This window comes from Catharus ustulatus, chromosome 12, assembly GCF_009819885.2.
Source record: "Catharus ustulatus isolate bCatUst1 chromosome 12, bCatUst1.pri.v2, whole genome shotgun sequence".
NCBI lineage: Eukaryota > Metazoa > Chordata > Aves > Passeriformes > Turdidae > Catharus > Catharus ustulatus.
The window spans coordinates 21,441,516-21,469,273 of NC_046232.1; the positions used below are offsets into that span (position 1 = coordinate 21,441,516).

Below are 27,758 nucleotides of genomic sequence, written 5' to 3' on the forward strand. Positions count from 1 at the left end.
GAACGACCCTGCGCGGCTGCCGGCGGGCACACGGGCAGGCCCAGGCCGGGATGCAGGTGTAGTTGCTGTCCGCGCCGGGACACTGGGACACCGGGACCACCGGGACCACCGGGACACCGGGCCCGCCGCTCCCCGCGCGCGCCGCCAGGGGGCGCACCAGCCCCGCCGGGACCGGCGCGCCGCGCAGGGGGCGGGGCTTTGCGCCAGGCCACGCCCTCCTTTAAAGGGGCAGCGACTCTTGTCCGCCCGGAGGGGGCGTGCGCCTGGGCGCGGGGTCAGAGCTCACCGGCCGCTGCCCGGGCCCGCTTCCCCCAGCGCGGGCACACACCGGCAACAGCGCCCCGTGCTGGGGACGGTGAGAAAAGGGCGGGGCAACCCCGCGTGGCACCGGCGGCTAGCCACGGGCCCTTACCCGGGGCGCATGGACACGGCTCCTCGGGGCCGACGGGACCGGCGGGGGACATCGAGGGCAGGGAGCGAAGGGTCAGTGCGCGCCTCGGCGGGGCGGGAGGAACGGGGAGAGGGAAGGGGAAGAGCACGGAGTGACCAGGACAGGAGACCGCGCGTCCTGATTGGCTGAGGCGGCTGCAGCCTCGGGCATCCGCGCTCTGATTGGCTGAGGCGGCATCCTCTTGAATCCGCGTTCTGATTGGCTGGGATGGCGGCATCATCCTGAGTGCGCGTTCTGATTGGCTGAGGTGGCCGCTTCCTTCTGAATCCGCGTTCTGATTGGCTGAGGCGGGCGGGCAGTGCTCGCTGACAGCCGGAGGTGCCGGGGCTGGCCCGGTCCCGTCCCGGTCCCGTCCCGGTCCCGCTCCGTGCCACCGCACCGTGCAGCGCACTCTGCGTCCCGCCCCGTGCCTGCTTTGTTCCCACTCCGTGTCCCCCCCGGGTCCTGCCCGGTGCCGTGCGCCGTGCCCCGCTCCGTGCCCCTCCCCGAGTGCCGCTCCTGCTCCGTGCCAGCTCCAGGCACACCCCGGGAGCACCCACGGGAATTCAAGGCAGCGAATCTCCCTGCGCCTCGTCTCTCCTCCCCAGGATTGGCAAATATTTGTGTAGGCAGAGCCGTTCCCAGGCCACGTGCGGGGCGAGGCCGGGCTGGCAGTGCGGGCAGGGCAGTGGCACTTTGGGGACCGGTGACACCGGCCGGGTCCGGGCTCCGGGAGGCTCGGGGCTGGGCCGGCGGGGACGTGCGGGGTGGCAGAGCGGCGTGGGGGATGTGAGCAGCGGCAGGGGGACAGAGCAGGGGGCTCAGTTTTCACCACGAGCACAAAAAAAGCCCAGAAAAGCAGAAGTGAGCCCAGACAAAGGGCTGCGTGTGGAGACAAACTCCACTGCGATTAGTCCGGCCGGCGCCACCTGCTTCCATGGAGATGAGAATCTCCCGGCACACCAGTCGAATCAATGCCTCCACATGCTCCTTCTTCTGTGGGGAGGAGACCCTCATCCTCCTCTTCCTCATCCTCCTCCTCACGATGGGAGCCAAAGCCTGCAGCCCACCGATCCCTGGCTGTTGCCACCCCCTCCCCTTCCCGTGCCCCATCCCAGCCCCGTCCCTCCCTGTGGGACCAGCTCCCTCCTGCTGCCCCATCCCACAGCCACGCAGCTCAGCCTCTCCCTCCGCCTTTTGGGGAGGCCAACACCGCCCGCCTTCCCAAACCCCGCAGCTTCTGCATCACCAGCTCCCCTTTCCATCCCTGCTCCACAGCCCATCTCACTCCCTGCCACCCCACCCGAGCACTGCGACCTCTCCCTCCTCCTCTTTGTGTCGGCTGAACAGCATCCCCCCAAACCCCTCCAATTCCTGATTCCTCTCATCGCGTTTTTGGGGAGACAGCAGTCCTTGCCGTCAATCCCTGCAAAGCTTTTTGGGGTGCACCTGACCTTTCCCACCCCTTAGAGGAGGAGAGCAATGCCCAGCTGGACATTGGGAAGGTCATCCCCTCCTCGGCATCACCACATGGGCTCACAACCCCTCGGAATGAAGGGTGAGGTAGAAAATGTCCCTGTGCTGCTGGAGGGGACAGAATTCGGGGGCAGGGTCCTCATCGACCACCGCCACCCCCGCTCCCCTCCTCTGACCCCCGGACTGGTGCCCAGGGCCGGGGGAAGATGCCGCTGGCCCGGGGGGCGGTTCGCGGTGGTCGGGCAAGTTGAGGAGGGGGAGGAAGATGAAGGGCGGGCGAGTTAGGAGGAGCTGCTTTGCATCCCTTCACGTCAGCCCTGCCTCATTCCCTCCTTCTTCCTTCCTGCGCACCCAGCGCCGGGCCCGGAGCCGCCGCCGCCGCCGCCCCGTGGAGCCGCCGGTGAGTCCTCACCGGAGCCCCCCGAGCCCCCCCCCGGTCCCCGGTTCCCCGGGGGGACAGAGCGGGGACACCGCGGTGCCGCCGCTCCGTGCCCCGCGCCCCGAGCCATCGATGGCGGCGGAGAAACGGGGGGCGCGGGGGGTCCCGGCTCGGGGCGTGGGGCCGCCCCCCCGGGAACCCCCCCGGAACTTTCCCCGTGGCCGCGCACAAAGTTTGTCGGGCGGGGAAGTTGCGGGGAGGGCGGGGGGCCCTGACCTGTTGCGGGAGGGGGAGCGGCGCGGGGAGGGATGCTCGGGGGTCGCGCCGGGGGTCCGCAGCCTCGGGAGTTTGTGCTGTTGGGGACGGGTCCCGGGTGGGGTCCCCCCGTGTTCGCAGAGTGCTCCGGGGGTGGGGGTGACCCCGTGGGCCGGTCCCGCTCCGGGCAGGTCCCGGTTCGCCTCCGGGGTGTCCCGGTGCGGGACCGCCCGGTGCTCCGGGGGGCTCCGGGGGGCTCCGGGAGGGCTGGGGGGGTTTTGAGTTCTGTGCCCGAGCAAAGGAGCGAGGGGAGCCGTGTGAAAGCCCTCCAGAGCTCTGGTCATAACACGGTGTAATGGATAAATTAGTTATCATAATTACTCAGTCAAGCATTTAGGATTTTCCTTGTGAGAGGCTCTGTAGGAAGAGAAGGGTGACCGGGGGGAAGAGGGGCTGCCAGAGCCTGACCTGCACCAGGCTGGAGCCTGATCCCACCCCAGCTCCAAATCCCAGTTCCCCTGGGCTGGAGCCTGACTCCCCCAGGTCCGTCAGACTCCCACAGCATGGTCCTGTGTCCCACACCACACTCCTCCCACATCCCACACCGCATTCCCACATCCCACACCGCATTCCCACATCCCACACCACGCTCCCAGGCTTGTCTGGGCCACTCCTCCAGCCCAGGTCTGAGCTGGCCCCGCCGAGCCGTGGGTCCGAGCGGATCCTGTGGGTGCTGGGGCTGCCCACAGCCCTGAACAAACACCTTTTGGGATGGAGGCAGGCTCCAGGCATGGCTCTCAGGGGGACTCTGAGGAGTCCCTGGGCAGCACCAGCCTCAGGGCTCTCTGTGGAGGTCGCAGGGTGCCCATCCCTGGCTGTGACCATGCCCTGCTCCCACCCTGGGTGACAATATCCTCACTGCAGGAGCAGCCATGGAACAGGCACGTCCCCCTCGCTGGGCCTGGCTCCTCTCCTGCAGGCAGCTTTGCAGCAGTGCCCTCTTTATGGGTCACACTGTGTCCCTCCAAAATGGGAAACAGGAGCTGGAGCTCTGCTGCACCCCAGGACACGTCCCCACCCGAACTGGGGAGTGACTGCTGGGTCAGACAGGGCCCCTGCAGCAGGACTGGAGTGTCTCCAGTGGTGTGGGTCGCTGCTCATCACGTTGGCTTTTTGGGCTTGGTTTAATCCCTGAGAAAGTGTGAGTTTCGGGTTTTACTGGGCCATTTTAATTTATCAACTAGTTTGGGAATCGCGGTGTGGAGAGGGAGGAGCACAGGCACTGTCTGGCTTTGCTCTCCGGCTGGGAATACTGAGGAATCTACAGAGCAGTGGCTGGAACATGCCAGCATCACAACCCATGAGGGAGAGGCTGCCTGCACTCCTTTATTTTAGTTACTCCTTGTGCAGAAGTCAGCTCCAGCTCAGCCCAGGCTGGAGCCGGCGTGGGGATGAGGGGCAGCCTCGTGTCAAGGGCATTCCTGCTGGGTCTGTTGCCCTCTGCCACCCACTCCCAGATTTGGTTTCCCAAGCCCCATCACATCCCTGGGTCAGAGTCCACCTGTCTGGGCTGAGCTGGAATGGTTGGGATGGAATGGATCAGGGCACCGTGCACGGGGGGCTGGAAGGATGTGCAGGGATGTGATGTGCCTGGAGTCCTCTGGATGAGGCACAGTCCCCTTCCCAAAGGGCTTGACCTTGGGGACGGAGACCCTGACCAGTGCCAAGTGTTTTCCCTCTGTTCTCTGTCCCACATTTTCTCCCCAGCCCCAGCACACCCTGCTCTCCTTCTCCTCCTGGCAGTGGCTGCAGGTCACAGTGGGGTTGGTGTGGGACAAGACCTGGCACAGCCCCTGTGCTTTCCCTCAGGGCCAGTTTCTGCCCAAAACACGGTGAAACAGTCAGGAATGGGTGCTCTGCTGAGCTGTGCAGGCAGGTCTGTGTCTGTGTGTTTGGGGCTCTGCTCACCCGGCTTCAGCTTCAACAGAGGAACAGGGCTCTCCCCCTCAGAGAACAAGTGATGGTGAACTTTCTCTCCCAAACTTTAATTTAAAGGGAGAAACATGTTTTTGACTTTTCCTGGCCTTTCCTTGCAGCTGTCCATCTGTTGTTTGAGTGACAGTGGAGTGTTTGTGATGAAAATTAACAGGAACAATATGCCAGCACCTGTGGGCAGCTCTGCAGTGTCCCTGTGCTGTCACCTCCTGGTCCTCAGAGTGCTTGGACAATGTTCCCTGCAAAGTGCCACAGTTTTTAGTTAAATGAACAGTGACCAGTGTCTAGGTGCTCTTGTGCAGAGCAAAGACAAACTGGCAGAAAGTTCAGGTGAATCTTGTCCAGGTTGGCTCCAGGGATAGCCCAGGATGGCTGTGGGAGGTGGGGAGGTCTGGTAGGACAAGGCACAGCAGCTCCAGGCTGCTCCAAACCCCATCCAGTGGACCCTGAACACTTCCAGGGATGGGGCAGCCCCAGTTTCTCTGGGCTCCCTGTGACAATTCCCTGCCCTCTGTCAGGGCCGTTCTTCCTGTCACTCCAGCTCCTTGTCCAGTTCCTCCCAGCTCTCCTGGAGCCCCTTTAGGCACTGTGAGGAGCCCTGAGGTGTTCCTCCTTGCAGAGCCTGGCACAGGCAGGGCTTGGCAGAGCAAACCCAGCCAGGCCATTCTGGGCAGCTCTGTCAGGAAGAGCGGGCAGGGAGGAGGAAGCAGCGCTCAGGCTGCTCATTGTTTCACTTCCACTTCTCCTCCACGGGGACCTGCCTGGGCAGGGCTCACCCTGAGTGCTGGGGATCAGGAATCTGGGCTGGGATGGAGGCGAGGGGCTGCCCCTGCTCTGCTGGGACCCTTCACTGACCCACAGCCCCCAGCAGGGACAGGGTCCCTCCCTGGGCACAGGGGACTGGCCCCAGCCCTCAGAGCCACACCAGCCCATGTTGGGGGACCTGGAGAAGGGGAAGAGGGGGAGGAAGGACAGGCAGACCTTCCAGAGGAAGAGTGCTCACCACTGCCTCTAAATTTATCTTTCCTGTTTCTCAGCAGCAGCATTGTCTCATGCCTGCTCTCTGTGTGTCAGGCCATTCTCCCCTCCCCGCCTCTCTCCTGTCCCTCACCACGTTATCCTGGTTTAACCAGCTCTGTCTCTCCCCTTCTTTTCATGTTTCAGTCCTGCTGTGCTCCCTGGCTGCTTTTCCCGTCCGTCCCCTCCGGTGTGTTCCCACACCCACCATCCCAGGGCTCTCCCCACGTCCTGCAGCACCAGCCCCTGGCTTGGGGGTTCAGCTGGGGCTGGGAGGCTGCCAGCTCTTCTGGGCTCAGGACTGGGACCCCATAAGCAAGCTGGAGGTTTCCCTTGAGCCCTCTGTCCAGCCCATGGTGGGCTGCTCTCAAGGGAGAGCTTCTCCTTGGAGCTGTGGGATCATTTTGGTTTGACAGGACCAGCCTCAGGGCAGCCTGGCCTGCTCATCCCAGCCTCCCCAAGAGATGCTGCACATGGCCAGGGGGGTCAGGGACATCCAGCAGTGCCTGGGAGTGCTCAGGACCAGCCTGGCTGGCGGCTGCTGTTGGGAAGAATTGTTTTTGTGGTTAGGATGGATGTTCAGGGAGCTGCTTCCCTTCCCAGCCAGTCCACAGGGATTGTGAGGGTCTCCTTCCTCACAAAGGACTCTCTACTCTGAATCCTGACTCCTGCCATCCAAAATGTGGGCAGCTTAAACTCCCAACTCAAACACCTCCCTGCTCAGTTATAGTTCCTTGTTGAGCTGCTGGGAGTCGCCCTTGCCAGGACAGGCTGACCTGCCCTCCTGGCTCTGCCCGGGCTGTGCTCCAGAGCCAGCAGCTTGTGCTCGCTCTGCACACAGCCACCAGCCCTACAGGTGCTCAAATGCTGTGTGGAGTGGCACTTGGGGACATGTTGTAGTGGTGGCCTTGGCGGTGCTGGGCACGGTTGGACTCTGTGATCTCAGAGGGTTTTTAGCCCTGGTGTTCCATGATTCCAGCCCACGTGTGCCCGTGGCTGAGGGGGCACCCGCCCTCAGAGCAGCTCTGTGCCCTCTGGAGAACAAAAGCTCTGCAGAGGCAGAGCTGTCGGCAGGGCTGGATGAGTCTCATCCATCACTGAGTCTGCTGAATCCCTTCACATCCATCCCCGTCTGCCTCGGCTGGGCCGTCCCTGAGCTCGCCTGCCGAGAGCCAGCCCTGATTGATGGGGGCTCCAGGGGGCTGGTTTGGCTCTGTGATTATCACCAAGGGACACATTGAAGGAAATTATTTCAACAGCTGAATATTGTGTGTGTTTATGGCACTTTCTGGCTGTGAAAAGGAAGGGCACAAAGTACAGGGGCTGTGTAGATTGGGATGAGAACAGGGGAGGGTGAGTGGTGCAGACCCCAGGGCAAGCCAGAACCAAGGCAGAGACAGCCCAGCCTCACTGAGACCTCAGCAAATATTAATTAGGATGAGTAAATGGTGCAGGTGTCCCCACCCTGCTGCTCACGAGCGGGATTTGCCCACAGCATCTCCTTGTGCCACCCAAGGAGCCCTTCATGGCAGGGAGGTGATCCATCCCCCAGAGCCCACAGCAGCTCCAGGCCAGGTTCATCCAGCACTGGCTCAGCTCTCAGGAATGGGACAGCCAGGAGCTGCAGGGCTCTGGGCACTGCTCCTGGTGTGCTGGGCTGGGTCCCTGTCAGTGTCCAACCACTGCCACACCCCGGCCTTTCAAGTCCTTTTCAGAAGATAAATATGTGTATTTTTGTACGAAATCCTGGCCTCTGCCCCGAGCCAGGAGCGCTGCAGGAGCTTTCCCAGCGTGGTGACACACAAAAGCACACGTGCAGCACGCAGGAATTGCGTTTCACCCTGGCCCTGTGACCTGGCAGCAGTGTGCAGCACCCCCAGAGCAGACCCCTGCCTTCCCCCTGGAAACCAGAGCAGACCCCTGCCTTCCCCCAGGACAACCAGAGCAGAGCTCTGCCTTCCCCCTGGAAAACCAGAGCAGACCCCTGCCTTCCCCCAGGAAAACCAGAGCAGACCCCTGCCTTCACCCAGGAAAACCAGAGCAGACCCCTGCCTTCCCCCAGGAAAACCAGAGCAGACCCCTGCCTTCCCCCAGGAACACCAGAGCAGACCCCTGCCTTCCCCCAGGAAAACCAGAGCAGACCCCTGCCTTCCCCCAGGGAAACCAGAGCAGACCCCTGCCTTCCCCCAGGGAAACCAGAGCAGACCCCTGCCTTCCCCCAGGAAAACCAGAGCAGACCCCTGCCTTCCCCCAGGGAAACAGCCGAGTCCTGTGCTGCTGTGCATGTCAAACCCTGCCCTGCAGACAGGCTGGTGCTGTGGGGGCAGCAGGCACGGCTGGCTTTGGGCCATGTGGGATGGAGATGTGTTTTCCACACCTGGCTTGGGTCAGTCCTGAGCTGGGAGCTCTGAGCTGCCACCAGCAGGGACCTCTGTCCGGTGCCTCCTGCTCCTTCTGTCCAGCCCAGCCTCCCAAACGCTCCCTGCCCTGCTCAGCTGTGCAGAAAAGGATCCAAAACCTTTCCCACCTTGGGGATCTGAAAGTGGAAGTGGTGTTGGCAGCTGTGCAGCTGGGTTTGTTCCTGTCATGCTGTGACGCCTCAGAGAGCCTTGTTGTTGGAAAGCTGGGAGTGGGACATTGCCAGGGGGCCTGTGCAGTGCCCGGTGGGGGTGGAGGGGGCTCAGTGCTCCCCAGTTCTGCCCACACCCCTCTGCCATGGAGGGAAACTCTGGTTCTGTCCCTGCTGTCCCCTGGGGTCTGCAGGAAGGGGCACTCCCCGTGTGTGTGGCTGGGCTGGGCTCAGTTCTGGTGCCAGAGGTGATTCCTGATCTGCAGAGCTCTGCCATGGAGGGAAGCTCTGGTTCTGTCCCTGCTGTCCCCTGGGGTCTTCAGGAAGGGGCAGTCCCTGTGTTTGTGACTGGCTGGGCTCAGTTCTGGTGCCAGAGGTGATTCCTGATCTGCAGAGCTCTGCCATGGAGGGAAGCTCTGGTTCTGTCCCTGCCATAGCTGGGGTCTGCAGGAAGGGGCACTCCCCGTGTGTGTGGCTGGGCTGGGCTCAGTTCTGGTGCCAGAGGTGGTTCCTGATCTGCAGAGCTGGAGGTCGGGGTCCCCCTGCCTCGCTAACATCACAAACCACAGCCTGTGCAGTGCTCAGGGATGTCCCCGGGCTCACGGGGCGGTTTTTCTCAGCCAGAACAGCCTCAGAGTGTGGATCTGCTGGAGCAGACACAGCTTGAGGTGTCCCCTGCCCTGCAGCCCCTGTCCTGTCCCAGCACAGCCCTCCTGCAGCTGGCAGCTCCTGGAGGATTGCCCGGCTCAGTGTTAATTACCACACTCCAATTAGAGCCCCTGAGCTGTGATTACCCCGTTCCCAGCCCTGCAGAGGGGACAGCAGGCACGGGGATCGTGGCAGAGCCCAGCCGTGCACAGATCTCATGGGGAGCAGACCCCCAGCCCTGCAGGGACCCCTGCCCAGGATGGGCTGTGGGAGAGCAGGGGAGCTGGGCTGTACTGGGCTGTACTGGGCTGTGCTGGGCTGGGCTGTTCTGTGCTGGGCCGTGCTGGGCTGTGCTGGGCTGGGCTGAGCCGTGCTGGGCTGTGCTGGGCTGTGCTGAGCTGTGCTGGGCCGTGCTGGGCTGTGCTGAGCTGTGCTGGGCTGTGCTGGGCTGTGCTGGGCTGTGCTGGGCCGTGCTGTGCTGGGCCGTGCTGGGCTGTGCTGGGCTGTGCTGGGCTGTGCTGTGCTGTGCTGGGCCGTGCTGTGCTGGGCCGTGCCGTGCTGTGCTGTGCTGGGCTGTGCTGTGCTGGGCTGTGCTGTGCTGTGCTGTGCTGTGCTGTGCTGTGCTGGGCCGTGCTGTGCTGGGCCGTGCTGGGCTGTGCTGGGCTGTGCTGGGCTGTGCTGTGCTGTGCTGTGCTGTGCTGTGCTGTGCTGGGCCGTGCTGTGCTGGGCCGTGCTGGGCTGTGCTGGGCTGTGCTGGGCTGTGCTGTGCTGTGCTGTGCTGAGCCGTGCTGAGCCGTGCTGGGCTGTGCTGGGCTGTGCTGTGATGTGCTGGGCTGGGCCGTGCTGTGCTGGGCCGTGCTGTGCTGTTCTGGGCTGTTCTGAGCTGTTCTGTGCTGTGCTGGGCCGTGCTGGGCTGTGCTGGGCTGTGCTGAGCTGTGCTGGGCTGTTCTGGGCCGTGCTGGGCCGTGCTGGGCCGTGCTGGGCTGTGCTGGGCTGTGCTGTGCTGGGCCATGCTGAGCTGTTCTGTGCTGTTCTGTGCTGTTCTGTGCTGTTCTGGGCTGTTCTGTGCTGTTCTGGGCTGTTCTGGGCCATGCTGGGCCGTGCTGGGGGTCCCTGTTTGCCCAGTTTGCGAGGGGTCACATCTGTCCAGCTGCAGGACTGGGGTGGGGAGGCTGAGCCTGTCAGGTCACACATGGTCTGGGGTCCCTCCCTGCTCAGCTCTGGCTGGGCACGGTGCTGTGGGTGGATCCGGGTCAGCCCTGTGTTTCCATCGCTCTGTCCTCAGAGCCCAGCCCAGGACAGAGCCTGGGGACACAGGGACAGGAGGGTCCTGCAGGATGGACAGACACATGGCAGTGTCACAACTGGACTGAAATTGTTCCCAAGCACAAGGGCAGCAATGCTGCTCAAAGTAACACCCCGAGTGAGACCCTTCCCTCTGTGGGGACCTTCCCTTGCATTGAGCAGCCCTTGGACATCCCACCGGGCAGTCTGTTCCCTTTGGGGTCACACACATCTCCCTGTTGTATCATTTTGGGCTGGTTTTCCCCTTTTACAGCCAGCTGGGTCACACCCACCAGGATTCCTGACCCCTCCTGCCTGTGTGCTGTCTCCTCGTACCTCTGGCCACATTTATGGCTCTGTCCCAAGCTCCCAGCAATTTATGATTAACCCTGGGGCTGGGGATGCTGAGCAGGAGCCGTGTCCAGCAGGAGTGATGCCACAGGACATTCCTGCCACCCTGGGGTGCTTTGGGGTGGGATGGCATCCCCTGGTCCCTGCAGGACTCCAGGGAGCCGATCCCTGTGTCCTGCTGGGCTCCATCTCCTGTTGTCCTCCCTGTCACCTCCCTCTGTCCCCCATCCCAGCGCTGCTGTCCCCCTGCAGCTGGGCTCATTCTGGGCTCATTCTGGGCTCATTCTGGGCTCATTCTGGGCTCATTCTGGGCTCTTTGCTCCATCTCCACACGCCAGGCTCTGTCCAAGGAGCCGGGCAGGGCTGGCACTCTGACCCTGCTGGGTGTTCAGGGTGGGTGCTGTGGGTTTGGGACTGGCCCCAAGGGGCTGCAGCCACCCTGTCCCCCCTGTGCCCCCAGCACAGCCCAGCCAACCTGGGTTTGCTCTGCCACAGCCATCCCTGGTCCTCCCTGCTTTGGGGGTTCACCTGGGTTCACACAGGTTTTTTGGGGGTTTGCTCCCCCGTTCCACAGAGGGCTGGGAGGTGGGGAAGGGTCCAGCATCACCGAGCCCCGTTTCCTTCCTGCCCCATCCCGGGGCTGTCAGCGCCTCGGCGCCTTTCAGGGCCCTCGCAAAGAGCAGATTTATTTTCTGCTATGCTGAGAATTAGCTCCCCTTTCTTCCTCTTCCCTCTGCCCCCGCTGGAAAGAGAGAGAATGCAGGGAAGAAGAAAGGATTTCCATCGCGGCGGTGATTGGCACAGCCCTGAATGAGAGGTCATTCCAGCCGGCTCTTTCTTTTCAGGGCCCTTTTTTCCTGCTCCCTGTATTCAGGCTGGCAGCATTCTTTCCTTTCAAAGCTCCTCTGTCTGTCTCTCTCTTCCCCCTCCTTTATTTTTCATCCCTTTTCTTTACTTTTGCTGTCTTTTCATTCTGTTTTTCTCCACCCCCTTGGGGCTCCATTTTTTTCTTTCCCTTTTCCTCTATTCAGTTCCTTTTTTTCTTCTCGCATCTCTTTTGAATAGCTCGGCTATTTTCGGAGAGGAAAGGGACTGTGCCGGGGAGAAGCCGTTACAGCAAGGAGGAACTTGAAAGTCTTTTCTTTCCCTGTTTATTTCGTTTAAAAGCAAAAACTGTTTTCCAAGGCAGAGCGAGGGTTTGTGTGGAGCCTTTGAAGCCAGGCTGGGACAGCAGCAGGGCTGGGGCCCTCCCTGCTCCGGATTTTCTGCTGGTCCCAAACCGGTGACAAAGCCCTGGAGCTCTGGGTGCTGCCAGAGGGGTCCAGGCAGCCACAGCCCCTCTGCCCCAGCTCACCCCACACCAGGCACTGAGCTAAAGGCTGTTCCTGCCTCTGGGCTCTGCATCCAGCGGTTTTAGGAGTGATGTGACAAGCTCTAAGGGCAGATCCTGCAGGGTGGACACTGGCCGTGGTCAGTCCCCGTGGTCAGTCCCTGCGCTCAGCTCAGAGGGACACGAGCTGCCAGGGGTCAGTCCCTTTCCCAGGGCAGTGAGGAAGGGCTCACACACATCCACAAGGCCATGGTGATGTGGGCTCTGAGGAGAGCCCTGGCTCAGCAGGGGCTGGCCCAGCACTGCTCCAGGTGCCACCAGGGCTCAGCTGGCTGTCCCCGCTCCCTGTGCCCTGCTGCCACACCCTGGGAAGGGCTGGGAGGGCACAAGGGCTGGGAGGTCAGGACTGAACACCATCCGTGCCTGGGAGGAGATGCTGAGCAGCAGGAGCTCCTTGGGAAGGCAGGTGGGGTCAGGAAGGATCCGCTCCCCAGAACGCTCCTGCCTGGGCACCACGCTGGGCGTGAACCGTTGGTGCAGCTGCAGAGGGGATTTGGTGAGGGTTTGATGTGACTTTGGGGAGGTTTTGCTGTAGTTTTGGTGAGGTTTTGCTGCAGTTCTGGGGAGGTTTTGCTGCAGTTTTGGTGAGGTTTTGCTGCAGTTTTGGTGCACCTTGGGCTGCTCACACAGCACAGGTTTCCCCCTGCAGAGCAGAATGCTGGCTCCAGCATTTCTCTGCTCAGCCCATCCAAGGTTCCCTAAGGAGAACACCCCAGGGCAGGGACAGGCTGGTGGCCACGGGCTGCTCCACAGGTCCTGGCTGTGCCACAGCACAGGATCCTGTGGGAGTGTCCCCAAGCCAGAGCCAGGCTCCTTCCACTGCTCCAGAGCCAGACCCACCCGTGTTCCCCCATATCCCACTGCCCCAAATGGATGCAATCAGGACTCTGAACCTTTCCCACGTGGGTTTGAGTCTCCCCTTGTTTTGCTGTAACACAGAATTTGATGTGTGGCACAGGAGTGCTGCCCTCTGTGCTGGCTGTGTTGGGATCATGGAGCCAGAATCCAGATTTGGAGGGAGCTCAGGACCACCTGGCCCAGCCTGTTCTGGGACAAGAGGGACAGGAGGGTCAGGGCTGGACAGGGGGTGGCAGGGCAGTGTCACCCCCTCGTCCTCAGCCAGGAGGGGTCCCGTGCCAGGCGTGTGGGCTGGCCGGTGGTTAATTAAACAGATCATTTCTTTAATGTGAGATTCAAGTAATTGTAACCCTGAGATAGGGAAGGCTTTGGGGGAGATGAAAAGGGAGAGAGAGAGAAAGGAAGCAAAGGACAGAGGTTCAGAATGGAGAGGGAGATTAGGAGAGAGATGAAAGAGAGAGGAGAAAGATAAGAGGGAGAGAGGGGACAGATCTCGGCGCGAGATGGGCGTTGCCAGGGAAACGGGAAGAATGAGGGAGCAAGGGAGGGATGGAGGAGCAGGGATACTGGGGGTGGGGAGCGAGGGATGCAGGAGCAGAGGGATGCAGGAGCAGAGGGATGCAGGAGCAGAGGGATGGAGGAGCAGAGGGATGGAGCCTCAGTGTCAGGAGGGAAGAGGGGATTTCCAGCAGAACAGGAAGCAGGAGTGGGATGTCACAGCTCAGCACAGCCTGTGTGCTGGGGAGAGCGTTTGGGGTGGCAGCTCTGTCCCTCTGCAGTGAGACTGCTGCTCTCCTGAGCCTGGCCCTCTCACAGGACCCAGTGCTGGATCTGTATCCCTGGGCAGACACTGGAGGAACCAGCTCAGTGCTCATCACAGTTCTGTTCTGCAGCACTGTAACCTCTGGGCGTTTGAAATCCATTCCCTTTCCCCCCCAGTCAGAGTTTGCCAATAACCATTCATTTTCAAAGGGGTAAGCATTTACCTCTGGTTGATGGACACAGTGATCAGAGTGAGGATATCCCAGTTCAGTGGAATATTTTCAGAGGAAGTACCCCTGAAGAGGCTGGGGAGGGTTTGATGTGCTCTGACAACGCCCTCCACCAGCCCTTGGCTCTCTCAGAGCCTCACTTTCCCCAACTTGGTTTTCCACCTGCTCTCCTTGAAAACATGATCAACATCCCTCTGCAAATCCCAGGTTGTGTCCTTTGTTTTGTGAAGCCAAGCCCCCAAAGAACACTCTTCCTCCACCCAGGAGCCCTTCAGTGACACTGTCATGTCACATTTGTCACTGGTTGGGGGTGCAGGGAGCGGCCACGCTCTGATCCACTCTCAGTAGAGGTTTCTTCTTTCTGGAGAAGTTTTCCTTAAAACAAAAAGTTTTCCTTTGGAAATGCAGTTTGGCAGTGTCTGGTGTGGAGCCAGACAGAATTTAAACAGGTGTTTGTTTTCTGTGGCAGCAGCACCTGGCCCCGTGGCTGCTGCCCATTTCTCAGAGCTTTGGCTCATTTTTACAGCAGTTCCTCTGTGCCAGGGTCAGTTCTGGGGCAAGGAGTGCCAGTTTGGGTTCTGCTGCTCTGTGGGTCAGCCCCTGGCACACACCACCAGCACAGAGCCAGGGTGGGCAGTGCAGCCGAGGTGGCCCCAGATCCTGGGGCTGGGGCAGGACAGACATGCTGGCTCAGGTTTAAGAATAATTTTAGTTAGGATTTTCATGAAAACAACATTTTTCTGTTTGGAATTGTGGGGGGGTTGAGCAGCTGTATATGAAATCTACAGGCAAGATGAAAGCCTGTTTTCCCCTTTATTAAATTTAAATGAAGGCTGCTTTTGAGAAAGAAAGGAAAATAAAATCAAAGGTTTTCTCACAAATATCAGATCCATTATCTGCCATTTTCTGGTAAGAAGTCTTGAACAGTTTCACTAACTCCTTCCCAGTGAGAGCCCCCCATGCCCAGGGTCTTACTTTGTCCTGGGGCTCGATCCTGTGCCCTGGGAGCTTTTCCCGAAGGTTTCCCCCACCACCTCTGCCCCAGGGAACCCCCAGGACCCCCAGGCACTGGGGCAGGGGGGCTGCAGTGGGGTCCCACAGTGGGGTCCTGTGAAGGGCACAGCCAGAGCAGCTCCTAAATCTCCTGTTTGCTGTGGCACCAGGCTGGTCAGCAGCTGGGAACCTGGGCAGGGTCAGGTGAATTGGACTGCTGCTGGTGCCAGCTCTGGCTCTGGCACCTGCTCAGGTGCTGCCCTTACCCTGATGAGCTAGTGGGTATTTGGGGTGCTAATCATGGAGCAAGAGAGGAAAGTGGAAGTGAAATAGCGCAAAGAAGTGAAAGCCATGAAAAAAAACTGCTTTAAGTGGCCAGGTGGAGAGTGAGGAGCTGGTGGAGACTTGGAGTGGGGGCAGCCAGGGCAGGGTGTGCAGGATGTGCCAGGACAGAGCCGGGATCTTCCCAGGTGTGTTGGGAAAGATGGGGGGAGAGATTGCACCAAAACTAAACCTTGGAGTGGGAGGAGGAGTGATGAAAGAACCCAAATTTCACAAGCCCTGAGGATGAGGGACAGCAGGCACCAGGTGAGGGGGAGATGGACGAGTGTCCTGGGAGCTGGGCACATGCCACCAAGGCACCGAGGGGACACTGGCATTGCTGTGTGACCCTGCCATGGGGGAGAGGGATGGGCAGGCAGCAGGGGAGGTGCTGGTGTCACTGCTGGACCAGTGCTGGGACAGGGGGCTCTGCACGGTGCTGGGGCTCTGCTGCAGCCCTGGGCATGGCCCTGTGGCCATGGGGCTCTGCTGCAGCCCTGGGCACAGCCCTGTGGCCATGGGGCTCTGCTCTGACCCTGGGCATGGCCCTGTGGCCGTGGGGCTCTGCTGCAGCCCTGGGCATGGCCCTGTGGCTCTGCTGCAGCTCTGGGCATGGCCCTGTGGCCGTGGGGCTCTGTTCCAGCCCTGGGCATGGCCCTGTGGCTCTGCTCCAGCCCTGGGCATGGCCCTGTGGCCGTGGGGCTCTGCTGCAGCCCTGGGCATGGCCCTGTGGCCGTGGGCTCTGCTCCAGCCCTGGGCATGGCCCTGTGGCCATGGGGCTCTGCTCCAGCCCTGGGCATGGCCCTGTGGCCGTGGGCTCTGCTGCAGCCCTGGGCATGGCCCTGTGGCTCTGCTGCAGCCCTGGGCATGGCCCTGTGGCCGTGGGGCTCTGCTGCAGCCCTGGGCATGGCCCTGTGGCCATGGGGCTCTGCTCCAGCCCTGGGCATGGCCCTGTGGCCGTGGGGCTCTGCTCCAGTCCTGGGCATGGCCCTGTGGCCATGGGGCTCTGCTCTCCTTGGGCTGCAGGAGCCAGGCTGGCAGTGCTCTGCTCTCCTTGGGCTGCTGGAGCCAGGCCGGCAGTGCTCTGCTCTCCAGGCTGTTGGGAGTTTCCTGGGTGAGCTGGAGTGCCTGACCCCCCCTCACTCACCAGTGTGTTGGGAAATGGTGATTCCAGCTGCCTGGGCAAGTCCCGAGGCGAGAACGGGGAAGTGAGAGCGGGAAGTGAAGCAGCTGCCTCTGCCCTGTTGTGCTTCCCTGTGAGCTGTTTGTGCAGCTGCTGCTCCGGAGCGCCGCGATCCACACACAGAAAACACTGGGAATACACACAGAAAACACTGGGAATACACACAGAAAACACTGGGAATACACACACAGCAAATACACACACAGCAAACACTGCAAACCTACACACACAGCAAACACTGCGAATACACACACAGAAAACACTGGGAATACACACAGAAAACACTGAAAACCTACACACACAGCACAGCAAATACTGCAAACCTACACACAGCAAACACTACAAATACACACACAGCAAACACTGAAAACCTACACACACAACACAGCGAACCTACAGACACAGCACAGCAAACACTGCAAATCCACACACACAGCCCAGCAAACACTGGAAATCTACACACATAGCACAGCAACCTACAGGCACGGCACAGCACAAACCTACACACACAGCACAGCCCAGCAAACCTATACACGCAGCACAGCAGATTTACACACGGCACAGCAAACCTACACACACAGCAAACACTGCAAACCTACACACAGCACAGCAAATCTACACCCACACAGCACAGCAAACCTACAGACACAGCACAGCAAACACTGCCCACACAGCACAGCAAACCTACACACATACAGCCCAGCAAACCTACAGACACAGCACAGCAAACCTACACCCACAGCAAACTCTCTCACACACACAGCACTGCAAATTCACACACACAGAGCAAATCTTCCCCGCGGGTCCCGGGGCTCGTGTGTTCGATGCAGGCGGCTGCAGAGGGGTTTGTGCAGCACAGACCTTTGGGTTCCCTGCTGAGGAGGGAGCTCAGCCCTTGCCCAGGTTTCCTTTCCCCTGGCATCCCCTGTTTGGGGTGGCTGTGAGCTCCCGGCACTGTCTGTGCTGCTCTGCTCTGGCAGCCCCCTGTTCCCTGGTGCTTGTTTGGGGGGCACAGACCCAGCCCATGCTGGGGGACCACGGACCCCTGTGCCCCGCTGGGAGAGCGCCTGGGACCCGTCCCGTGTCCCCTGCCCCGTGTCCCGTGTCCCCTGTCCCGTGTCCCCTGCCCCATGTCTCCTGTCCCGTGTCCCGTGTCCCCTGCCCTGTGTCCCCCGTCCCGTGTCCCGTGTTCCCCATCCCGTGTCCCCCGTCCCCTGTCCCGTGTCCCCTTGCCCCGTGTCCCCCGTCCCGTGTCCCCTGTCCCCTGTCCCCGTCCCCTGCCTGCCGTGGGCAGCTCGGGGGAGCCCCAGGGAAGGGCTGGGTGCCCGGGGCTGTTCGCTGCCCTCCCTGCCCATCGCTCTCCTTCCTCCCACCGCTCCCAGCCCTCCTCCTCCTCTTCCCGCCGCCGCCCTCCCTCCCCCTCTCCTCGCTTTGTTCCGCTCCTCCGCACCCTCCCCTCATCGCCTTCATCTCCTCCCACCCCCATCCTCTTCCTCTTCATCTCCCCGCTGCCGCCTGCAGCCGCCCCTCCCCTCCATCCCGGGCACACGGGGGTACCTGCCTGGGACGCTCCCCTCCATCCCGGGGAGGTACCCGAGCTACCCCGATCCCATTATCCCATCCCATCCCTGTATCCCATCCCTGTATCCCATCCCTGTATCCCATCCCTGTATCCCATCCCTGTATCCCATCCCTGTATCCCATCCCATTATCCCATCCCTGTATCCCATCCCTGTATCCCATCCCTGTATCCCATCCCATTATCCCATCCCTGTATCCCATCCCTGTATCCCATCCCTGTATCCCATCCCTGTATCCCATCCCTGTATCCCATCCCATCATCCCATCCCATCCCTGTATCCCATCCCTGTATCCCATCCCTGTATCCCATCCCATCATCCCATCCCATCCCATTATCCCATCCCATTATCCCATCCCTGTATCCCATCCCATTACCCCATCCCATCCCATCCCATCCCATCCCATCCCATCCCATCATCCCATCCCATCCCATGGATCCCATCCCATGGATCCCATCCCATCCCATCCCATCCCATCCCATCCCATCCCATCCCATCCCATTATCCCATCCCATCCCATCCCACCCCACCCCATCCCATCCCATTATCCCATCCCTCTATCCCATCCCTCTATCCCATCCCTCTATCCCATCCCTCTATCCCATCCCTGTATCCCATCCCATCATCCCATCCCATCCCATTATCCCATCCCATCATCCCATCCCATCCCATCATCCCATCCCATCCCATCCCATGGATCCCATCCCATGGATCCCATCCCATCCCATCCCATCCCATCCCATCCCATCCCATCCCATCCCATTATCCCATCCCATCCCATCCCACCCCACCCCATCCCATCCCATTATCCCATCCCATCCCATCCCATCCCTGTATCCCATCCCCTTATCCCATCCCATGTGCTGTGTCTGGTGTTTGGGTGCACAGGGCAGGGACACTTTTGGGGTCAGCAGGAGCAGGCAGTGCCTGCAGCACAGTGAATGTCCCCAGCCCTGCTCCGTGTCCCTGCAGCTGTCCTGCCTGCAGGGATGGTGCCGAGGCTCTGTGGGGTTTTCCTTCTCCAAAGTGGAGGTTCATCCCACGATCTCCTCATGCTGGGCAGGTTCTCCCTGGGACTGTGACAGGATCTGGCTCAGAATTTATCCCAGTTTCACCTCCCCCGCAAGATTCCTTTGTTGTAGCTGCAGGAATAATTGTGTTTAGGAGAACACTCCTTCAGCACAAGTGGCAGCTCCCAGTGGCATCCCTGGCTGTGCTCGCTGGGAGGATGGTGCTGGGAGCCCCAGGGTGGCTGAGCTAGCCCCAGGCTGAGCCCAGTCCCACATCTCATGTCCTACTGGGTCTGGGCCCTGTCGTTTATGCTCCCTGTGCCTGCCACAGCTCAGAGCCTCTCCCAGCTGTGACCAGCTCCCAAACTGTGCGGGCACTCATTGCCTGGAGTCACTCTCAGGAGCCCGAGGGGTGCGAGCAGCCAAACCCCAGCCCCAGGAGCCAACAGCCCATCCAGAGAGGCTGGCAGTGGGCATGGATCCAAGATTCCCTCCTCTCCCAGCCCTGCAGCAGAAACCCCTGGGGCCGCTCTGTCCCCATCCCGGCTGTGGGTGCTGGGGACCACGCTGGCATCACCCGGCTCAGTCTGGGGGTCAGTCTGGGGGTCCCTGAGGGAGGCACTGAGGGCTGGAGCGAGCCCCTGGGCACAGTGTGTGTGCTGCTGTGAGCCAGGGGCTCAGGGCTGTCTCTCCCTCCCCAGCCATGACAGCGTAGGCCGGCGGCGAGAGATGGATCGGTTCAGCGAGTGCGGGACGCAGACGGACGCCGTGGTGGTGCTGTCCCTGGCACAGGCCGCGGTCCTGGGCCTGGTGTCCGACAATGAGCTGCTCGGCGCCACCGTCACCCCCGCCGGCTTCTTCCCGGGGCTGGCCGGGGAGCAGCTGGACAGTGCCACCATGGAGCCTGGGGAGCCTGATGGTGAGGAGCTGGCACCTGGCGATGGGCAGGATGAGGACGCCCTGGAAGCAGATTCCTCCCTGGAGAAGCATGCCCGGAGGAGGAAGAGGCCGCCTGTGAGGCTGATGCCCAAGGTCAAGAGCGAGAAGGCAGAGGCGGAGGCCGAGCCGCCGTACACCGTGCCGGTCCCCGGGGACGAGGAGTGCGAGGGGCAGCCCAGCCACGCGCCCCAGCCCCCCGAGCCCAGCCAGGAGCCAGCAGGGCAGAGTGGTGCCGTGGAGATGATCGACCTGGGCACCTTCAGCAGGAAGCCACGACGCCTGCGGCACCTGCGCCGGCATCGGGAGCTGGAGGGCACCGAGCGCCGGCGCAGGGGCAGCGAGCTGGCCAGCAGCACCGTGGGGGCCCCACACGCCATGGCCACCTTCGAGGCGGGTGCCCCATCCCCTGGTGAGGCCGAGGCCCCGGTGCCGGCGTCCCCGGAGCCGGTGAAGAGCGAGCAGGGCTGTGGCTGGCAGGAGCCGGGGGAGCTGGAGGTGGCCGGCGGCACCAGCGAGCACAGCAGGAAGGCGCAGCTGGACCGGCTGGACATCAACGTGCAGATCGACGACTCCTACCTGGTGGAGGCGGGCGACCGCCAGAAGCGCTGGCAGTGCCGCATGTGCGAGAAGTCCTACACCTCCAAGTACAACCTGGTGACCCACATCCTGGGCCACAACGGCATCAAGCCCCACTCCTGCCCGCACTGCAACAAGCTGTTCAAGCAGCCCAGCCACCTGCAGACCCACCTGCTGACCCACCAGGGCACGCGGCCCCACAAGTGCGGGGTGTGCAGCAAAGCCTTCACGCAGACCAGCCACCTGAAGCGGCACATGCTGCTGCACACCGACATCAAGCCCTACAGCTGCCGCTTCTGCGGCCGCGGCTTCGCCTACCCCAGCGAGCTGAAGGCGCACGAGGTGAAGCACGAGAGCGGGCGCTGCCACGTGTGCGTGGAGTGCGGGCTGGACTTCTCCACGCTCACCCAGCTGAAGCGGCACCTGGCCACGCACCAGGGCCCCACGCTCTACCAGTGCCTGGAGTGCAGCAAGTCCTTCCACTACCGCAGCCAGCTGCAGAACCACATGCTGAAGCACCAGAACGTCCGGCCCTTCGTCTGCACCGAGTGCGGCATGGAGTTCAGCCAGATCCACCACCTCAAGCAGCACTCGCTCACGCACAAGGTAGGGGCTCAGGGTGCTCTGGGGTGCTGCCCTCATCGTGCCCAGGGGAGCTGTGCCAGCTCTGGGTGTGGGTGCTGGCGGAGAGGAGTGTCCCAGTGTCCCCAGTGTTGGGAGGAGGTGGGTGGTGCAGGTGGGCAGTGGCACTGGTTGCTGGCATGAGCTGGGGTCACTGACACACAGTGAGGGGATCCCTGGGACCCAGCCCCTGCCCTTCTGGGGTTCCCTTCCTCAGGGAGGGAGTTTTAGCGTGCTGCAGGGTGTCCTGGGCAGTGCTGTGCGGAGCTGGCACTCGGCTGCCCTTACAGAGCCTGTCCAGCCCACGGACCCAGCATGTTGCTGGGCTCTCGGATACACCCCGTGCTGTGCTCAGCGTGAGGAGCCCATCCCTTGCCCATGAGGTCCCTTCTCCACTCTTGGCACCACCCATGTTATCCCCAGTGCCTGGGGGTCTGCCCAGGCTCCCCCAGCCCACACTGTCCCACCCTGCAGGGCGTGAAGGAGTTCAAGTGCGAGGTGTGCGGGCGGGAGTTCACCCTCCAGGCCAACATGAAGCGGCACATGCTGATCCACACCAGCGTCCGGCCCTACCAGTGCCACATCTGCTTCAAGACCTTCGTGCAGAAGCAGACGCTCAAGACCCACATGATCGTGCACTCACCGGTGAAGCCCTTCAAGTGCAAGGTACGGGGGGCTGACGGAGCTGGGCACACGGGGGCACAGCTCCTGCTCTGCTGTGCCCCAGGCTGAGTGCCTGGGCATGGAAGCAGCTTTGTGATGTGTCCCCTGCTCGCTTGGGCATGGATTATCTGTTCCAAGGTGTGATGGGAGCATTGCTGCTGCTGAAATGACAACCAGTGCCTCTCTCTGGCCAGTTCTGGAGCTCTGGAGCTCCCAGCAGCATCCACACTGCACCCCAATTCCCCCACACCACGGGAGGAGGGAGGGAGCCCCGTTATTCTCAGCAATATCTCCCCCAGGAGCACAGCAGCCCCGTTACTCGTGGTGGGAGCCCCAGGGCAGCCTGGGGGCCAGGTCTGCTCTGCAGAGCCTTTGCCAGCCCTGGGGCTGACTGTGGGCATGCTGCTGGCAGGTCTGTGGGAAATCCTTCAACCGCATGTACAACCTGCTGGGGCACATGCACCTGCACGCTGGCAGCAAGCCCTTCAAGTGCCCCTACTGCTCCAGCAAGTTCAACCTGAAGGGCAACCTCAGCCGGCACATGAAGGTCAAGCACGGGGTGATGGACATCAGCCTGGACAGCCAAGGTGGGTGCCTGGGGTGGGCTGGGCTGTGCCGTGGTGCCTGCAGCAGGTTCGTGCCCTCTCACCCAGGCTGTGGCTCCTGGGCAGTTCTGGGCTCCAGGGGAGCTGCTGGCACCAGCCCTCCTCACAGGTCCATGACTGTGTGTCCTGTGCTGACTCCTAGATGCCATGATGGAGCTGGCCGGGGCTGATCACGCCGAGCTGGACGGCCAGCAGGAGATGGATGACTTCGAGGAGGAGAACTCCTACGGCTACGGGGCTGTGGGCAACCCCCCAGACGAGCTGGCCGAGCAGGCCATGAAGGAGATGGCCTACTACAACATGTTGTAGCCGAGGCTGGTGGGGCTGTGGGGGCTTGGTGGGGTTACAGGGGGGTGCAGCACTCAGCCAGGTCCCCCAGAGTTGGAGGGATGGCTCCCACTGGGCTTGGGAACACAGGGATGTCCAGAAGACTTTGCTGGACCTGCCTTGGCTCTGTTGCTGCCCCCCTGCCCCTGCCTGCACCCTGCACCTGTGACTTGAAGCTGCAGGCAGGGCAGATGTGACCCAGCAGATCACTGAATGAGCAAGGGTGGGAGGGGCTGCTGTGGAGCAAGATGATGAGCATCACTAATTATTCTACCTCCTGGGTCCCCCCCTCGCTGCACAGGGGTTCCCCCTGACCGGCAGGAGCCCCTGCCCGCATGAGGAGGTGGGTTTGCATTTCCCACTCGCCCCGGGGCTCCCTGTCAGCCCCTGGGATGCAGAACAGAGTATTTTCATAGAAGCTCAGGGCGCAGTCAGTGCCCACAGCTCCGGGTCTGGAGCTGCAGCCAGCGGTGGATCCGGGGGAGGCAAACCCAGCCCAGCCCCAGCAAATGATGGTATTTTGAAAGTAATTTATTTTTTTCAGATGTGCCGCGTGGTTGGATTTATCTTTACACTGAGTTCAGTTCCCTTCAACCAATGTGCTTTGTAAACCCGTGTAAGCTGTGTGGTCTGTGTGGGGAGAGGGGGTTGTGAGGGGCTGAGGACCAGAGCGGGGTCCTGGGCAGAGTCCCCCTAAGGAGCTGGCACCCCCTCCTTTGCCCCCCAGCTGCTCTGGGGCTGGAGGAAAGGCTCCCATGGGGCAGCCTGTGAGGTGGGGGTTTGCCTCCTCCCTGCCCAGGGATTTGGCAGGGCAGGGCAGGGCTGAGTCTGGGATCTTCTTTGGGCTCTTCACTCTCTGCCGCGGGGCAGAGGACTCGCAGCACCCACAGCATTGCCTCCCAGAGCTGGGCTGGGTGCTGGCAGGCATCACAGAGCCAGGGCACAGGGTGTGGGACACTGTGCTGACCCCACACACACCCTACACTTAGTGACTTGTTCCCTGCAGCACCATCTGCCCCATCCCAAAAGCCCTGGGGTGGCTCTGGGTGTGCCTACCACCCCTTTCCCCCCACTACCAGCCAGGGCAGGATGGAGATGGCCACAGCCTTGGTCAGCCCCAGCCCGCCCTCAGCACGGCAGGGCTGTGCAGCCCCTGTGCCACCTTCAGGCAGTGCCAAAATGCTGGAGTGCACGTCCCTCCGTGCCCGCAGCGCAGAGCTGTGCCATGCCTGGGGAGATATTTAATGGCACCACACGGTTATGGGGTACATGAACCAGGGCAGGACAGACACACCCCACACGCCCCCCACCCCTGCACTCCCCTGCTACAAAGGCTTTAAAAACATTCCTAAGAAAACTTTGGAAAAATTATTCAACTGTTCCTGAGCTATGCTGGTGAGTTGGTGGAGGGCACTGTGCCCCTCCCAGCCCCATCCATCCCGGAGATGGAGAGGCTGTCCCCTATTTCTTGCCCAGAGCCTTGTCCAGGTTGTTCTTGATGGCATCGAGGAAGTCGGTCGTGTTCACAAAATGCTCGTTCAGCTTCACACTGGAGAGACAGAGAGGGATTGGTGGGGGTCCCTGCCCACTTCCTCCCACAGACACTACAGCCCTGAGTCCAGGATGTGGCCCCTGCCCACCCCAGTCAGTTGTGACGGCCACCCCGGGTCCCTGGGGACTGTCCAGAGAGGCCACCTGTGGCCACTGAGCACAGCCAGCTCCTGGTCACTGTCCCCTTGTGGCTGCCCTGTGGTCACCATGCTGTTCTCGTGGCCACCCCCCTGCTCCACCCTGAGAGCCACCCGTACTTGGCAAGGCCGTGGATGCAGCCAGCAAGGTCCTTGGTCATGGTCCCGCTCTCCACCGTGTCCACACAAACCTTCTCCAGCGTCTGTGCAAACCTGGGGACAGCAGCACCGTGACTCCAGCAGCCCCACGGGCCCTGCCACGACTGCCACCCGAGCAGCTGCTGGCAGGGACCCTGACCCGGGCCCCCCAGCCCACCCTGCTCACTTGATGAGGTCAGGGTTACTGTCCAGCTTGCCGCGGTGCTCCAGGCCCCGTGTCCAGGCGAAGATGCTGGCGATGGGGTTGGTGCTGGTGGGGCGTCCCTGCGCACACAGAGTGGTCAGCTGTGGTGTGGGCAGCTGGCACAGGCAGCTGACGGGCTCTGCACAGCACACCCACCTTCTGGTGCTCCCGGTAGTGGCGGGTGACGGTGCCGTGGGCGGCCTCGGCCTCAATGGTCTTCCCGTCCGGACACACCAGGACAGAGGTCATCAACCCCAGGGAGCCGAACCCTGCGGTGGGACAGGGGTCAGCACAGCTCCCAGGGTGATGATGGCCAGTCCAGCACACCCTACCCTGCTCCACCTTGGGCCAGGATGTCTGACTGGACATCCCCATCGTAGTTCTTGCAGGCCCACACAAAGCCACCGGAGGATTTCAGCATCTGGGCAACCATGTCGTCGATGAGCCGGTGCTCGTACCAGATCTTCAGCTTGTCAAACTCCGTCTTGTAGTGCCTGGGAGCCCAGAGCAGGGGTCAGCCATGCTCACCCCGCCTGGGTCTCACTGCCAGCACCCCCAGGACAGCCCAGCCCTCCCCATACTTATCAAAGATCTCCTGGAAGATGTCCTTGAAGCGCCCGTCGTAGGCCTTGAGGATGGTGTTCTTAGTGCTCAGGTAGAGCGGCCACTTCTTCTGGATGGCGTACTGGAAGCAGCTGTGTGCAAAGCCAGAGATGGACTGCAAAGGGAAGCACACGAACCTCGTGGGACCCTGTCCCTCAGCCTGGCACCCCTCCCGGCGTGGCCAGGCCCTGCAGGGACCCCCCGAGCCCCACAGTACCTCGTCCGTGTTGTACATGCCCATGCCCACGCCGCCGCCGGGGAAGTTGAACACCTCCCACTCCTTGGCCCCGCTGCCGTCCTTGGGCGTGAAGACCAGCTTGAACGTCCCCGACTTGTCCACCACGAAGTCGGTGGCTTTGTACTGCGGGGGCCAGGCAGAGTGTCAGCGGGGGCTGAGGGAGCTGCTGGCCAGCCCCACGCCAGCCCCACACCGCGCCGGCTCACCTGGTCGCCGTGGGCGTGGCGGCCGATGGTGATGGGCTTGGTCCAGCCGGGCACCAGGCGAGGAATGTTCTTGCAGATGATGGGCTCCCGGAACACCGTCCCGCCCAGGATGTTTCGGATGGTGCCATTGGGGCTCTTCCACATCTTCTTCAGCTTGAACTCTGTGGGGTGTGCAGATGGCACCCCTGAATGCCCCCCCAGCCCCCCGTGGCTCCTGCCAGCACCCAGCTCCACCAGGGCTGCTGCCAGAGCCTGCTGCAAGGGGAGGGACAGCCAGCATGAGATCGTGACTGTCACGGAGCAGGGGTCAGTGTGTCCCCAGGGCCATGGGGTCCCCACAGCACCTGTGAGCCCCCAGGGTGGGGAGGGGGGCACAGCACTAGGTATGGTGCAGCCCCCAGCCCACCAGAACCAGAGCTGGCAGTGGGAAGGCGCTGCTGACCCCAGAGGGCTGTGACAGACTCAGCACCCCCACCGGGACAGGAGCTCGGCCCCCTGCCCTGCCCACCTTCCACCCTGGCTTCATCAGGCGTGATGGTGGCACACTTGACAGCCACGCTGTACTTCTGCGTGGCCAGCGCTGAGTCAATGGTGACCTGGTCATCTGTCTTGTCCCGATGAGGCAGCCCCAGGTCGAAGTATTTTAGCTGGACATCCACGTTGGGCAGGATGAGCTGAGGGGCCAGGACAGTGTCAGAATGGGGGTCAGCCTGGGAAGCAGCACCGCGGCATGGCCAGCCCTGGCACCCATCCTGGCCCAGCCTGGCTGCCTGCCCAAGATGGTTCTGCTGGCCAGGATGATCCCCCCTGCCTTGAACACGCCTCACTGAAGGGTCCTCCTGGCAGCTGTGCCGATTTAATGACCTGTTTCCTGCAGACAGAGGGACAGACAGAGGGACAGACAGAGGGCAGCACAGGGATCACCCGTTCCCCCCACACTCCCCCAGCCCCACTTTTGGCACACCCGCCCGTTCCTGGGGCAGGACCCCATCACCTTCTCCTTAATGAAGGCCCAGATGATTCGTGTCATCTCATCCCCGTCCATCTCCACCACTGGATTTGCCACCTTGATCCGCTTGTCGGCATCTGGAGAACAATGGGGGTGTTAGGGGTGCACCCCTGGTCCCACAGCTCCACACCCTTGTGTGGGGCCAGGACATCCTGTGGGCACCACACAGCTCCATCCAGCCAGGTGTGGGGGCCAGCCTGACTCAGGGACAGGTACGGCTCAGGGGCAAGCCCCGCTGGGGTCTGGGCCGGTTACTGGGGCCAGCCCCCGCTGGAGTGGGGGTCAGAGTGCAAAACCCACCATGAGAGGGGGACAGGGACAGGGACACATTCCTCTGAGAGCGGGATCCGCGTGCATGCCTCAGTGAGGTGAACAACGGGACCAGAACCAGCAGCAGCTGCAGTCCCCTGGGGCCAGACTCAGGCACAAACCGGCGTGCAAATCCCTGTGATGATCCTGGACCAGGACTAAACCCCTCCGGCTGCCAAACCTGTCTGCGGCTCAGGCTGTAAAACCGCACGTGGTGCCCAGCGCAGAGGTGACCCCCCTGAGTGGGACCGGAGCACTGGCAGGAAACAGAACAAAGCCCTGGGTGGCGCCGGGAGCAGGAATGAGCCCTCCCGGGGACCAAATCCCGCCTTGGTCCGGGACCTCGAGCCAAGCCCTGCACCAGGCTCGGATTAAGTACGAGCTGGAGTGCAAAACGCCACGTGGAACCGACACCAAACTCCCCTGGGACCAAACTCATCTGCTAAACCCCTGGTAGAACCGGGACCCCCCCAGGACCAGACCTAGCGACCAACCCCTCAAAGCCCCGCGCACCGCCGGTCACCGAGAGCGCGGATCCGATTTCAGACACCGCCCCCCGAAAGAACGAGGAACGGGAGCGGCCCCCCCGCGGGGTGGCGGGTTCCGGGGTGTCCCCACTCACAGTGGCGGCGCTGCTCGGGCCGGGCGGGCGGCGGGCGGCGGGGCACGCAGCGGAGCGCGGCGGCGGCGCGCAGGCAGCGGGCGGCCATGGCGGGGGCGGACGCGACGGGGCGGACGCGGGGCGCGGTTCTCTCCGCCCCGGGGCGGGACGCAGCCCCGGATCCCCCCGTGGGGCCCCGCGGGGGCTCCGGAAGGGGCTGCTGGGGTCCCGCGGTGGGGCTGGGGGCGGTGCTGCATCCCGCCCCTCTGCCAAAGCGGCCGCGGTGCCGAGCGGTCCTC

The 27,758-nt window shown here is 62.2% G+C and overlaps 3 protein-coding genes across 5 annotated transcripts; 2 read left to right on the forward strand and 1 right to left on the reverse strand.

Annotated features, from left to right (window-relative positions):
• The first annotated feature begins 248 nt into the window (after positions 1-248).
• On the forward strand, positions 249-23,073 carry ZNF710 (zinc finger protein 710). Of its 2 annotated transcripts, none has more exons than XM_033070403.1 (5): positions 249-483; positions 19,433-20,852; positions 21,342-21,533; positions 21,943-22,117; positions 22,278-23,073. In XM_033070403.1, exons 1-5 carry the CDS (start codon positions 422-424, stop codon positions 22,442-22,444), a joined length of 2,016 nt encoding a protein of 671 aa, XP_032926294.1. In that variant the 5' UTR covers positions 249-421; the 3' UTR covers positions 22,445-23,073. The 2 variants fall into 2 exon arrangements, with proteins under 2 accessions (XP_032926294.1, XP_032926293.1); XM_033070402.1 differs by lacking the exon at positions 249-483 and adding an exon at positions 2,250-2,306.
• Positions 10,121-13,209, forward strand: LOC117001813. Its single transcript, XM_033070406.1, has one exon. It carries the CDS (start codon positions 10,169-10,171, stop codon positions 11,216-11,218), a length of 1,050 nt encoding a protein of 349 aa, XP_032926297.1. The 5' UTR covers positions 10,121-10,168; the 3' UTR covers positions 11,219-13,209.
• IDH2 (isocitrate dehydrogenase (NADP(+)) 2) lies at positions 22,978-27,531 on the reverse strand. Of its 2 annotated transcripts, none has more exons than XM_033070405.1 (11): positions 27,481-27,531; positions 26,535-26,626; positions 26,049-26,214; positions 25,541-25,701; positions 25,314-25,457; positions 25,075-25,211; positions 24,836-24,987; positions 24,650-24,762; positions 24,476-24,573; positions 24,271-24,363; positions 22,978-24,011 (listed from the first exon to the last, which is right to left on the reverse strand). In XM_033070405.1, the coding sequence occupies exons 2-11, from the start codon at positions 26,583-26,585 to the stop codon at positions 23,924-23,926; spliced, it is 1,203 nt and encodes a 400-aa protein (XP_032926296.1). In that variant the 5' UTR covers positions 26,586-26,626; positions 27,481-27,531; the 3' UTR covers positions 22,978-23,923. The 2 variants fall into 2 exon arrangements, with proteins under 2 accessions (XP_032926296.1, XP_032926295.1); XM_033070404.2 differs by lacking the exon at positions 27,481-27,531 and adding an exon at positions 26,850-27,403.
• Positions 27,532-27,758: the final 227 nt, after the last annotated feature.

Coding starts and splice junctions, on each gene's coding strand:
- ZNF710 (XM_033070403.1), top strand. CDS start 422: ATGGACACGGCTCCTCGGGGCCGACGGGACCGGCGGGGGACATCGAGG. Junction 484..19,432: donor TCGAGGGCAGGGAGCGAAGG/GTCAGTGCGCGC, acceptor CTCCCTCCCCAG/CCATGACAGCGTAGGCCGGC. Junction 20,853..21,341: donor AGCACTCGCTCACGCACAAG/GTAGGGGCTCAG, acceptor CCCACCCTGCAG/GGCGTGAAGGAGTTCAAGTG.
- LOC117001813 (XM_033070406.1), top strand. CDS start 10,169: ATGCTGCTCAAAGTAACACCCCGAGTGAGACCCTTCCCTCTGTGGGGA.
- IDH2 (XM_033070404.2), bottom strand. CDS start 27,297: ATGAGTTTGGTCCCAGGGGAGTTTGGTGTCGGTTCCACGTGGCGTTTT. Junction 24,988..25,074: donor TTCCAGGAGATCTTTGATAA/GTATGGGGAGGG, acceptor CTGGGCTCCCAG/GCACTACAAGACGGAGTTTG. Junction 24,763..24,835: donor GTCAGACATCCTGGCCCAAG/GTGGAGCAGGGT, acceptor GTCCCACCGCAG/GGTTCGGCTCCCTGGGGTTG.